The following is a 13,308-nucleotide window of genomic DNA, read 5'->3' as shown; positions in this document are numbered from 1 at the left end:
ATATCATTAAAAGAGTGTATCTAAAGATATTTAGTGACAAATATAAAGTTGTTACTATAGTTTTAGGCTCTGTGTGGACTTGTAGAAAGAACGGAAAAAAGAGAGAATTTTAAAAAATTCCTTTTCTTGTTTGGTTCTTAAAAACGAGGAAAATTTCAAGAAAATCGATTTTCACGCTCTCCTTTTGTCCAAGTGCACTTCTTTTTGTTTTGTTTTGTAGTGATAGAAAAGTACAAAACAAACCTTCATACATTTTGGTATCACGAAACTCATTCCATACAATACAAGCTAGGAGCTAATTAAACGGTCGTGATCGATGGAGGTGGATATATAATTCTGGAATTGTAAATGAATCAATCTGACTGACTTCATTTCCGTTACTGGCCTACTACTATGTATATCAAAAATGCTAAGGACAGGTACATTTGTACATATATCTTGCACATACACTTTTATGGAGCTCACCTCGGGTCCCACCAATATGATCTGAACCGTTCATTATTTTTAAAATAATGTTTTAAAAGTTCCTTTAAAAAATCAACTCGATAGGATATCGGTAAGGGCTTTTTCAGAAATCGCAGTGCAAATCAAACTGTTTCACCCTATGATTTCTAAAAAAGCCCTTACCAATATTCTATCAAGTTGATTTTTTACAGGAACTCTTAAAAAAATTATTTTAAAAATAATGAGCGGTTCGGATCATATTGATAGAACCTGAGGTAGGCCCCATAAAAGTGTATGTGTAAAATATGTGTAAAAGTGTATGTGCAAGTAACATGACTGCATGTATGTATATATATATATATATATATATATATATATATATATATATATATATATATATATATATATATATATGGGATGCCACGGGCACGGAGCATGTCGGTATGAAAGGCGGCTAGAGAATGCTCAGAACTTGTTCGGGGAGGGAGGTGGAACTTATCAAACTCCAAGAACACGTACGCAATGCAAGTGTATAACATTCGCATTACGTAGCTAGTTAATCGTAAGGATGTGATTTTGGCACTCCAATTTTAGCCAATAAAACTCCACTTTTAATTTTGTTTTCTCACATGATCAAAACACAGAGTGAAATGCCAACAGCTAAAACTGGACTACCAAAATCTAAATTTCTGTCTGTGGAGATGTCCCCAAAAATATCATCATAATACGAGTCATCAGTAACCCAAGAAAGACCCCCAATTCAACAGTCCTATTTCTACCAACTTCAAATCTTCCAAATATTCTCTTTTGGATTCACTAAGCTTAAGAAAGAAATGCAAGATCTAACAGAATCAAACATCACCTTGCATCTGATTTGAGGTTTTGCAAAGAAAAAAGCTAGTTCCCATGAAAGAGCATTGCTCTAGTTCCTTGACTCTTTTTCCTGAACTGTCACACCTCCCCAATACCACATAGTTTTACACTACACATAAGCTAATAAGCTTATCCAAAAAAATAAAAATAAATAACACATAAGCTAATAATAGTCCGAAAACATGGAGCAAAATAAACGAGAAAAAGGAACGCCTTATAATGATTAACACTGATGGTTATCAAGGCGGAAAAGCCACAAGAGTGCATTTATCAGTAAAATGTTCGATATTTCCAACTTGGACACAGGTAATACAATGTTATGAATGAAATTCTAATAATTAGAAGGGAGAAAAAACATGATACACCAGAAAAACAAATCAAATACCGGAAACCAAGCATATTGTCGTAATAATCAGTTAAGTTGCCTCAGAAGTACTAATGAACGACAGAATAACAACTTTGCCTCAACAATCAAGTCGCTGTCCCAACTCAAATCACATGCACAATCAAATATCCGTCCGTTATCAACCCGATTCTTGTATCAAATATTTGCCAGCTTCATTACAAATAATAATAAGCAACTTCTCAATTGGTAGTGTACACTTTCCCTCTTGATCTGAAAAGGAACCACTTCCACTTCCTTGTACAAAAAATTTGGCGGCTGTCTTTGATGGGGTTACAAATTGCTACTCTCAACGAGGACTTGCTTTGCACTATAACTTCAACAAGAAGATTAGACATAAAGAACTCCATTAAATATACCAAAGGACATCATAGCAACTATGCAATTATGTTCATTTAGAGAGGTATCACATACCTGATAAAGCAATGACTAATCGGTCTGAAGATCAACCAAATCTATGAATAGGCGTATATTGCACTATTCTTCTTCAGGAAGTTGAAACTCAAGATCCAGTTTCCTCTTTAGGTGTGATCTGTCAACACTTCAAAGCAAGATCAAACCAAAAAAAAATATGTCAATCACTAGCAAGACAGCAGCATCGCGGATGATACTAGAGTTCACAAACCTGATAACCAATTTCCTTTACCGTCAAATCGAAAATATTAGGCAACATCTTTTCAACCCTTTAAGTAGCCAACAGTGAGTGAGATACTTGATCAGATAAATCACTAGCTTCATCATTCCATGACAACAGATTTCCAAATAGAATGAACAGATTCATAGTTTTGAATGTGCATTCGTACCATTCGTATATGTTTAAATGTGCATGACCTTGAGCACTTGGGGTAGTCCAAGGGCAATGGGCAATGTTGTACATGACTATAAAATTATAACACCTACTAGATCCTTCTTTCCTTCGTATCATTTCTCTCCAATGAAGGGTTGCATACTGTTTTCCTCCACATTTTCAATCCCTTATCCAGTCTAATACAGCAATCTCTCTCTCTCTCTCTCTCTCTCTCTCTCTCTCTCTCTCTCTCATACTGTTTTCCTCCACATTTTCAATCCCTTATCCAGTCTAATATAGCAATTACTCTCTCTCTCTCTCTCTCTCTCTCTCTCTCTCTCTCGTATGCAGCGGACAAAGACGGTAGAGAGGCAGCAGACAAAGATTGTAGAGAGGCAGCAATTTCCTTCATTCTCTAACCCTCTCTCTCTCCCCTCTAAGAGTGTGCTCAAGAAGTAGTGTACATAGCAGACAAAGATGGTAGAGAGGCAATTTCCTTCATTCTCTAAGACTCTAACCACAGTACTCGTCCCCCAAGCCGGGCTCCACCCAAAACTCTCTTAAGAGTTTGCTGAAGAACTAGTGTACTCAGCGGACAAAGATGGTAGAGAGGGACTCCTTTATGTATGCCTGGAAGTCCCTTCAATAGGAGGGTCAGAGAAGGGAGATTCAACCTTCCAGACGACAAGTGGGCCCTCCATGTTGGTTCGGCATATTGGCTCCATGTTGGTTCGGCATATTGGATGACCTCTCGGTCTGTGTCATTTGCCTACCTCCTCTCCAGGTCAGGATGACCTCTCGGTCTGTGTCATAGGCCAGCAGGATTGATATGACATGGCATGAATCATCATGGAGGGCATGAGGCGGCAGGTATGATGCATGCTCCTACATTGCTTATCCAAAAAGCAAAATTCATGCTGTGACTTAGTCAATACACCCTCTCTCTAAGAGACCCGTCAGGTAGACCTTCCCTCCAAAATCACAAGCCACGCAACCCTCACAGTCCCCTAGGTTCAGCCACCAAGCTACATTCTCCTATTTCAAAGGTAAACTTCCATAGGCCTCGACCTAATATTTCCTTTCAAAATTTACCAAAAAAATATTTCTTTTCGATTAATAATATCTTTTTCTAGTGCAAAGCAGAATTAAGTTATTAACTATTAATGCAAATTCTAATCCATCTCAAACCAAAATTCAGTTTTTGCTTAACTAACTAAGACATACATCTTGGTTGGAAATACAAGGGCTAAAGACCTTGCACAAAACTTTTTTTGTTTTTATTGATAAGGTAAAAGACCTTAAATAACACGCAAACAATTACATCAAACAGATTAATTTTACCTGTTAATTGTCGGCCTACTAGGAGGTCGTGCTCCAAAGACAGAAAAATCTAGTGACATCGGTACATGTTCACTCCTTTCACCGGCTGCTGGTTTGATTTCATCTACATGATCGTCAACTTTATCAACTTGGTATGTATGTCCATCAATTCCCTCGCGATGTGGCATCACTCTTCTCGACTTTCTTGGAGGGGACAATACAAAAGGACCCTCCCGCTGATTGAAATCTGAAACCTTTGAATTTAGGGAATCCCTCTTTGGGGGAGGTCTTGGGAGCAAAGCTGGTTCTGTAGGAGGTGGTCCAGATGAGAAGTACCTAGGGTAAAACAAAATTGAGAACCAGAAATCTGATATTGGAAATGTAAATGATAAATTTTCGTACCTATGCTCTAATGCCTGCTGTGCAGAAATTCTAGCTTTGGGGTCATACATGAACATCTTTGACAATAGATCTAAAGCATCATCACTAGCCATTGGAAATAATTGACGAAGAGGTTGTCCGGGGACATGTTGGTATTCCACGTAGTCAGGTAGGTATTGCATATCAGGCCACTGAGAGAGCTTTGGAGTGCCAAAAGCAGCGAATATTTTCCCCAGTTGATCAATGTCACTATTACCCTAAATCATATATAAAAGCAAATCGTCAAGAAAAATGCATGAACTATAGGCACTACTCCCGTACAATTTTAGATCGTGAATGTAAAAACAACTGAGGAGCAGCCCAAACCAATTAATGCAAAAACGGATGCTCATGATATTTTATTAAACTAAAACAACAGTTTCAAACGGACAGACGAACTATGGGCCTGTGGCTCAATTATATGCAGAGCATTGTATCGATAAGCCTACAATCATAAGATTTTATTGCACTTGATGGCTTGACGCATCCCAAGGTTTATAAACATTAACCTTCTATCGTAAACATAATAATGGATGTGGTTTGAACACACGCCAGAGTACAGGATGATATTTCACCTAACAGTTCACAAACTATGAGAAACTATCAATCTAGGTCTGGTATAAGAAATGATTTAGAAACAAAACTAGACATAATTTAGCTAAACTCATTTTTAACAGCAATTCAAATGTAGCACACGAGAATAAAAACAGCAATACCCCTTGTAAGTTGTAACATAGGAAGGAGCAACAGGAACCCAACTGTTGGGCACTTCGAGGACATCTAAGGAATTGAGCTGATTAATACAGGAAGGTTCTGAAGCAAAATGATGATGATTGCACCACATGAGAAACACAAGTTGTGAGCAAATTTCCAGCACCTCTGATCAACTCAACAAGGTGGAAATAAAGGGTGACATAAGGGCATGTTATTGATTCCTTGCGTCATTGAGCGTGTTATTTGTCATCTTTTTGGGCCTTCAGTATCCCCTCCTTTCAGAGAAATACCACTGTTTTTTATCTCTAGAGGTTAGAGGGAGGTGCCTGCTTTTTACATTTGTAGTTGTGTTATCTTGCATCTTTTCTTTGGTTGACCGCTGGTTCTCCAGTTATTTGTACCTTGCTTTTAGATTTAAAAAAGATTCTTGATGCCAGTCACACCCGAAAAAAAGAAGAAGGTAACATAAGAGCCACTAGGTTGCAGCAATGAAGAAGAAGATACAAGAGAAATACAAAAGGAGATGAAGCAGCAGCAAATAAGGGAAAAGGAGGCAGCAGATGTACAACAAACAGATGAGGAAAAGGTGTGGCAGAGGTTGGAAAGTGCAGAAACGAGAGAGAGAGAGAGAGAGAGAGAGAACAAACCACCACAGCCCTAAAATACATATTAGTAAAACACATTACAAAAACCAAAAACAAAGTAATGTCGGTTGTGTTTGGTTGAGAGTTTAGTTTAGTTTAGTTTTGGTAGTGGGTGGAGAGAGAAATAGAGTAATGATTGAAGATAGGGTTAATGATTGGAGAGAGATAGAGAGTGAAAGTAATAATTGGGAAAATAGGGTAATGATTGGAGAAAAAAGTAGGGTAATGATTGAAAAACAAAACTAAAATGGCAAACGAACAAAGCCGTCGTCATAACTCCATTTTTCACAGCTCAACTCTACGTTTCCTAATGCTATCCTAGATCACTTTCGAAGCAGGGACAGAGGATCCTGTTTCTTACCTACTGATTACCGTGGAGATTAAAACACCATGTTTCAACTTAATTGAATTCTTAGTATTTAAGGGCTGCCAAGGAAAATTATCAACAAAGAAATTCACACAAAGAAAGGACAACGCAAGAATGAGAACACATACCAATCCAACAGAAAATTTTCATCTTCCCTTCTTACGTGTGAATATTGGCTATGGAGCACCGACACTCCTCACTGATTACCGTATCCTGTTGCACACTCTGGGGCCACCCAGGATACGTATGGGAAATGCAAGGTGACTTGTCCAATAAATCTAATTATTTTCAAAGAGGAAACACACCAAGGACACCCAAGGCCGGCTCATAAGTTTTTGGAACCCGGAAGCAAACCTCTTGAATGAGGCTTTCCTATATTTTTCATACAAAAGTTGGTCTATAAAGAGTTTCATAAACAAACCATTACAAAAGATTTACCATTACAAAATATAAGCATATAGTTATCCCAAAAAAAAGCAACCATTACAATATCTCAAAATCCATCCTCTGAAAATTAATCTTCTCAATTCCATTCCATGCATTGTCAATTCCATTCCATTGTATATTCCATTCTATCGAACCAAACGTACCCTAATAGGTTATGGCCTATGGGAGTTGATAATCAGTGTATTCCACCATTGTGACTATTTTGTGACTCCTAAACTTCAATTGTGCCTATTTTGTATAAAGGAGACTTAGAGCAACTTTTTTTTTTTTTGGGGTGGGGGGCATATATATACTGGGCAGTTTTGGAGACCCCTAAAAAAAACCCCAAATCTTAATCTCATAGTTCCCGATCAAATTTTGATGATCCAAGCCGCTCAATGTGTTTATAACGTAATTTTACGGGTGCCCGCGAGAAATTAGCCAAAAAATAACCGGGAAGGGCTTGATTTGAGCAGTTTTTTATTGAACCGTTTAATAAAGTTCAATAAAAAACTGTTCGGATGGAGCCCTTCCCAATCATTTTTTTTGCTGATTTCTCGCGGATACCCTTAAAATCACGTTCTGATTATATTGAGTAGCTGGGATCATCAAAATTTGATTAGGAACTTTGGGGGGGTTTTTTAGAGGTTTTTTTAGGGGTCTCCGGAATAGCTCCGATATATATATATATTCCAAAAAAAACACCCAAAATCTCAATCTCATAGTTTCCAATCAAATTTTTATGATCCGAACCGTTCAATGTGTGCAGAATGTGATTTTAAGGGTACCCGCATGAAATTAGCAAAAAAAATGACCGGAAAAAGCTTGATTTGAACAGCTTTTATTTGAACCGTTCAATAAAAAACTATTCGAAACTATTCGGATCAAGCCCTTCCCGGTCATTTTTTTTGCTGATTTCTCACGAGTACCCTTAAAAGCACGTTCTGATCACATTGAGCGGCTCGGATCATCAAAATTTGATCGGGAATTATGAGGTGTTTTTTTAGGTGTTTTTTTTGGTATCTCCGGAACCGCCCCGATATATATATAGTCCGTCTCCCTTAAGGACCACCTCATTTTAATAAAATGCAGACCTCCCTTTCCCGATCGAATTTCGATGATCCGAGCCGCTCAATGTGTTCAGAACGTGATTTTAAAGGTACCCGCTAGAAATCAGTAAAAAAAAAAAGACCGGGAAAGGCTTCATCCGAGTAGTTTTTGTTTGTTTTTTATCGAACGGTTCAAATAAAAACTGCTTGGATGAAGCTCTTCCCGATCTTTTTTTTTGCTGATTTCTAGCGGGTACCCTTAAAATCACGTTCTGAACACTTTGAGCGGCTCAGATCATCGAAATTTGATCGGAAAATGAGAGAAATGAGGAGGTCCGCATTTTAACTAAAATGAGGATTCCCTCATTTGAGACTGACTATATATATATATATATATAGGTCCTAGAATTTTTTAGGCCTTCATTTTTAGCTTTTTTGGGGTCGCAAAGAGCATGCTTCTCTCGCCCATCCTCTAAGTCGGCCCTGAGGACACCCATGACACCAACTTGGACACAGATGGAAACATGATAGGGTGATATATATGATATTAGTATATTACATACTTATTTGCAGGGTATACTTATATTCAAAAAAATTATGAGGAAAAGAGTGCAAATAAATGAATTTTGACCAAATAAAACCCTTGATTAGCTTGTAATACTTAACTAGGAAACAAAAAGAATTGCACAAATACTACTAGTTATGGTTATTTCCCCATGGAATGATCATACGATAGCAACTAAATATCTATTCTACATTCGAACATATACATATTCTTTTCCATGTCCACTGCCATATGCGTCCCCATTTATTTAGAATTGCCACGCGCAGTGTCCCATAGCCGTGTTAGTGTCCGTGTCTATTTACATATCCATGCTCCTTAGTACATAGGTAATTCAATATAGAATACCTGTTGGACAGGATTCTAGTCAAACAAGTTATTGCACAACACAAATAGGAATTTGATACACAAATACGAATTTGATTCACCTGAAGAAAAGGCCGGCGTAGAAGGAGTTCAGCAAATATACAAGCGGCAGCCCAAACATCTACAGCAGGACCATAAGCCTTGGCACCAAACAGCAGCTCAGGCGCCCTATACCATCGAGCAAAGACCTATAAAAGAGTAATTGTAGCAGTAAGTTAAGGTGAATTTGCAATTCATGCAACCCAGAGAAACTAATGTTCAAGACAAGAAGATTTTTCTTTTTATCGCCAAAAGATTTTTCATAAATCACGAGGATACAAAAATATAAAATCAGAACGAAAGAAAAGAAAAGTATTGAGTGAACTTCTAAGTGTGAACAAGGGCTCTTCTAGTGCAGCTACTAGCGGAATCTCAACCGACTTTTAGATAAATAACAACAAACAAAAAACACCAAAACTATGGTGTCAAGATGCCAGCTATACAAAATAAGCAACCCCAAAACACGGCCAGGTGTTCCCAAGGCCAACCTGTTGCACTCCCCAATGTTCAGCCCAAGATTTGAAAAGCCCAAATAGCCAGCCAACGTTGTTTCCCAAAACCGCATACCCCAATATGATCATTCCCAACACCAGCACTTACGAGAGAGTATCACGGCATACAAAATCCCAATGCATGTTACCAACGCAACACCCTCAGGTCTCAACATCTGAGCTACCGAAATTCCAACAGTTATCGGAAATCCTCTGTTGGCCATCACCAAAAATCACCCCTAAAACTGAACCCTTGCACCTACGCAACTCCACCATAGCCAGTTAGCCACCATTATCACCTCAGCCATGACCCCTTACATCACCTTAAACCACACCTAAACACCGTAAACACCAAAATCCACTCACAACAACACGCCAACAACAGGATGCCCCTAAATCCTCACAAACACTGCCACACCACTGGTACCACATGCGCCCCGAACATCGGAAGCCGTTTCTTCCGCTTGCACACCCCTGAACAATGCCACATCCACTTCTTTGCTGGTTGCCGCTGCCGATTGCTTTCCACCCCAAGAAGACCCCAACAAAAAGCCCTCAACCACCCAAGCATGTCACGCCTAGCCACCACTACAACCGCCATATTCTTGCCTCACCACTGCCACCATATTCGTACCTCTCCCTGCTACCACCCAATTCACATTTCACACTCGGCTGTCATATTCACGCCTGCCACAACCGCAGCCCCTCAATTGCGGACCCCTATGAACTTCACTAGGAAACAGGAGCACCCAAAACAGAGAAACTGAACTGAACTAAGAGAGAGAGAGAGAGAGAGAGAGAGAGAGAGAGAGAGAGATCAGGGGAGGCGGGAGGGGGATGCCGACGACACATTTCTAATTGCGTGTGTATGTATATAGGTATATAGTATGACTGCTCAAAACTCAATGGAATCAATATAAAAGCATACCTGGTGAGTGAACCGACGATCTGGGCTCCCAAATATACGAGCTAAACCAAAATCCGCAAGTTTTAGCTGTCCTCGAGGCCCTATCAACAAATTGTTTGGTTTCATATCCCTGAGAGGAGAGGCCATATATATTCAATACAAAAGATTGGGAAGCGAAGACTTCGAAGAGGATCTAAGGAACAAAAAAACGTACCTATGCAAGACCCATTTCTTGTGGCAGAAAGCGAGTCCCTTCAAAGTCATTTGAAGGTATGATTTTATGTCAGCAGGTGAAAGGACAATATTTCTATCCCGAATGACAGCTTCTAGATCTGTCTCCATGAACTCGAACACAAGATGCAAGTTCCCTTTATGCGGGAATGCATCTATCAGCTCAATTATATTGGAATCCTTCAACTCCTTCAGCAATTTAATCTCTCTTAGAGCTGTGAAATTGACTCCTTCCTTCTGTTTTCCAAGCCGGATTTTCTTAATTGCAACTGTTTGTCCCGTCTGTATAAATCAAAAACTAGATCCTTCAATTGCTTTTTCTCTAAACAAGATCGAAACAACACCACCACTACTGACAGTATACGGCAGCAAAAGGCTACTAGGATGAAACCAACAAGTGCATAACTCATGGAGTCTATCAATTACAATATCAGAAAGAACCAACTACAACATTCAAGTTCAACATTCATCTGTCTTCTGAAAACATTGGGTCAACCACCTCTCTGAAGCAAAAATTCAACCTGACATAAAATTAAAAAAAAAACCTAGAAAAGTGAATGTCACTTAACAACACAAGTACTGATAAAACTCAGGTGTTGATAAAATTTTCTCTAACACAGAAAACAGAAGCTAATTATGCGGCTTTAGATCATCAAGATAGAGAGGCAGCAACCCCTTAAACCACATCGCCTACTTGAGCCATTTTACTCCCTAATAAAAGTAAAGGAAAAAACACAAAATAATAATAATAATAAATCCTCCTCTTTTAATCAGTAAAGGGGACAGAAATTCTGGCCTAGTTTAGAGCAGCTGTAATTAGTTCAGAATAAAAAGAAAAAATAGAAGAGACAGGAAGGCCTGATTATCTGCTTTCTTATCATTCATTAGTTCCCTCGAAACCGAACATCCCCAAAAGGTCCACATAAAACCCTAGAAAGATGTAGTTCCTACCTTAGTGTCGATGGCCTTATAGACAACTCCATAAGTGCCTTCGCCGAGGACTTCACGCTTCAGGTACCGATCGGCGACCTTCTTTGACAGTAAGTGATCTACTTCAGACATTACCCTCGTAACAAATTGTGGTTGTTTTGACGACGTAGTGGTGTTCTTTGCCTAATTAATGGGTTCAGAAGCGACTATCCAATGGAAGACTCGTTATGGGCCGAGAAGAATTCGTAGGATGCTGGAATTCCTCCATGGATTACCGATTGAGAGAGAGTAGGGGGCGAGGTCTAACGCCGAGGGTAGGGAAGGCAAAACGGCTATTTCTCCTGGGTCGCTGGACCTGTATCCGTTGTTTGGACTTACGAGCTTGGACCTCACTCACATAATTCACGTGGGAAACGGCTCCAGGCGGTTTTAGAAGCACCATCCTCCTAAAGAATTACAACTCTTTGATGGAAAATAGATAAATCAGATTTTTTGGATCAAAATCAAATACTAAAAGTAGGGCGATTTGTTGAAAACAAGCTGGTTTTGACAAAAAAAAAAAGAAAGATTACTTACCACAGAAACAGGCAATATTTATCATAGATTAAGACAACACTTACTATCTTATAAAGCAAAAATTATCACACAAACACGCAATACTTACAATAACCGGTTGGCAGGTAACAAGGTACAATTAATTTTAAAAAAAGTACTCTATTTTTTGGCGGAAAAATCTGGATATTTTGGGGATATATATATTCACACCACTTTAAGCTATATACACCATATATTTTTCCTTTTTGGCAAGAATTCGGTAGTAGAAAACCTAAAAAATGATGTTCAATTATAAATCTAGTTTAAAATTTTAATTTGTTAGGAAGATATAATATAATTAGAAGAATTATCTAAAAACAAAAAATTTGACAAATATTTTCCATAATTTCTAAATAACATTATAAGTGTATTTATTTTATTTATTTTTAAATAACCATTTATTATAGATATATTTAAGTAATTTACTTTTAAGTATTATAGAAAACTATATTATAGATATATTTACTTTTAAGTAACTTACTTCTAAGTAACTAACACGATTTTATCTCTATGAGAAGATTATTTAGATCTGATAATGATAGGATTAAAAACACTGAATTAGTGGAATATGCCGATGTGCAAGAACAATTAAATCACTGGACTATCCCTCTAGTACGTCCTTCTTCTATATATGGGCATGGAATGTTTGAATTTAGAAGTAGCATGGCAATAAAGACCATGGAAAGAACCGAAAGCTTAGAGCTTAATGATAAGATAATAAATCTTATGGATCGTAGTGATCTCATAGCTCACATGCGAAATTATAAATATGTTCATATTGGTTTAGTGCAAATAGCTCTTAAACCATTAACTTTGTTAGGAATGAATACTTGCCTTCAGGTAACTCGTAAGGATGGCAGGTGCAATGATTGGAGATCCTCAACAATGGGGGCAATAGAGACTAGTTTATGTCATGGTCCTGTTTATTTTAATACCTACCCAAATCTTACTCTATCATTAACAGATAGAAACATAGGTGAAGTTTTAAATTGTAGGATCCAAACAATAGGTTATGATTTCTTACCTGGAACTGAAGTTATTGCTGTGATCTATAGAATTTGCTATAAAATCATGAATACTGTTAATCCAAGGGTTCGTCAATTAAGACTTGCAGACCAAACTGTCTTAATAGAGACAAATATGTTGACTTCTAATATAGCAACCAATAGACTAATTAATTGGGAAGAAATCACATTTCTTGAAAATTGGACTATATCTAATGTTGTTCCTCCAAGGCCAATTATAAACCAAATTGAACAAATAGTTCAAGATAATGAGGGTACTGTTTTCTTGAATTTTAGGAATTCCCAATCAGAAAGATTTCTTAGAAGCAGTAGTTCTAGAAAATAGTTTTTTTGCAACACAAATGCCATATAGGGTTAGTATCCCGAGTACTAATAGATACTCAACATTTGAGATCCCAGAGTCGCAACATCCTATTAGGGATATTAATTTAGCAGGTATAAGAATATCTGAAAATCAAATTCCTCATGGAGTTTATAATAATCCTGTTAATACAGGAGAATCTCCTACTGCTAGTGAAATGGCTTTCACAATTAATGATGTTAATAGATCCTGAAATTAGAAAAGAAATAAATAAGGAATTTTACCAATCTAAATATAAAGATTTTAGGGTATGGTATTTCTCAAAATATAATGAGAATCAGTTACAGAATTTTAAGAAAGAATTCTATAACTTGATAGAATATACAATAAAAATTATCCCTTTTACTCAATGGTT

General features: G+C 37.7%; 1 protein-coding gene across 2 annotated transcripts; it reads right to left on the bottom strand.

Moving 5' to 3' along the window:
- Positions 1-1,699: 1,699 nt before the first annotated feature.
- On the bottom strand, positions 1,700-11,382 carry LOC131336493 (cyclin-dependent kinase D-3). Of its 2 annotated transcripts, XR_009202852.1 has the most exons (8): positions 10,995-11,382; positions 10,027-10,325; positions 9,834-9,942; positions 8,438-8,563; positions 4,230-4,465; positions 3,849-4,163; positions 2,135-2,261; positions 1,700-2,030 (listed from the first exon to the last, which is right to left on the bottom strand). XR_009202852.1 is itself a non-coding variant. In XM_058372361.1 (7 exons), the coding sequence occupies exons 1-7, from the start codon at positions 11,103-11,105 to the stop codon at positions 2,198-2,200; spliced, it is 1,260 nt and encodes a 419-aa protein (XP_058228344.1). In that variant the 5' UTR covers positions 11,106-11,382; the 3' UTR covers positions 1,700-2,197. The 2 variants fall into 2 exon arrangements, 1 of the variants encoding a protein (XP_058228344.1); XM_058372361.1 differs by having other exon boundaries at positions 1,700-2,261.
- Positions 11,383-13,308: the final 1,926 nt, after the last annotated feature.

The sequence above is a fragment of the Rhododendron vialii genome, chromosome 8a, assembly GCF_030253575.1.
Source record: "Rhododendron vialii isolate Sample 1 chromosome 8a, ASM3025357v1".
Classification (NCBI taxonomy): Eukaryota; Viridiplantae; Streptophyta; class Magnoliopsida; order Ericales; family Ericaceae; genus Rhododendron; species Rhododendron vialii.
The sequence above is the reverse complement of the archived record's forward strand: the minus strand, read 5'-3'. Positions and strand labels throughout refer to the sequence as shown.

Coding starts and splice junctions, on each gene's coding strand:
- LOC131336493 (XM_058372361.1), bottom strand. CDS start 11,105: ATGTCTGAAGTAGATCACTTACTGTCAAAGAAGGTCGCCGATCGGTAC. Junction 9,943..10,026: donor AAGAAATGGGTCTTGCATAG/GTACGTTTTTTT, acceptor CTCTCCTCTCAG/GGATATGAAACCAAACAATT. Junction 8,564..9,833: donor ATCGTCGGTTCACTCACCAG/GTATGCTTTTAT, acceptor ACTCTTTTATAG/GTCTTTGCTCGATGGTATAG.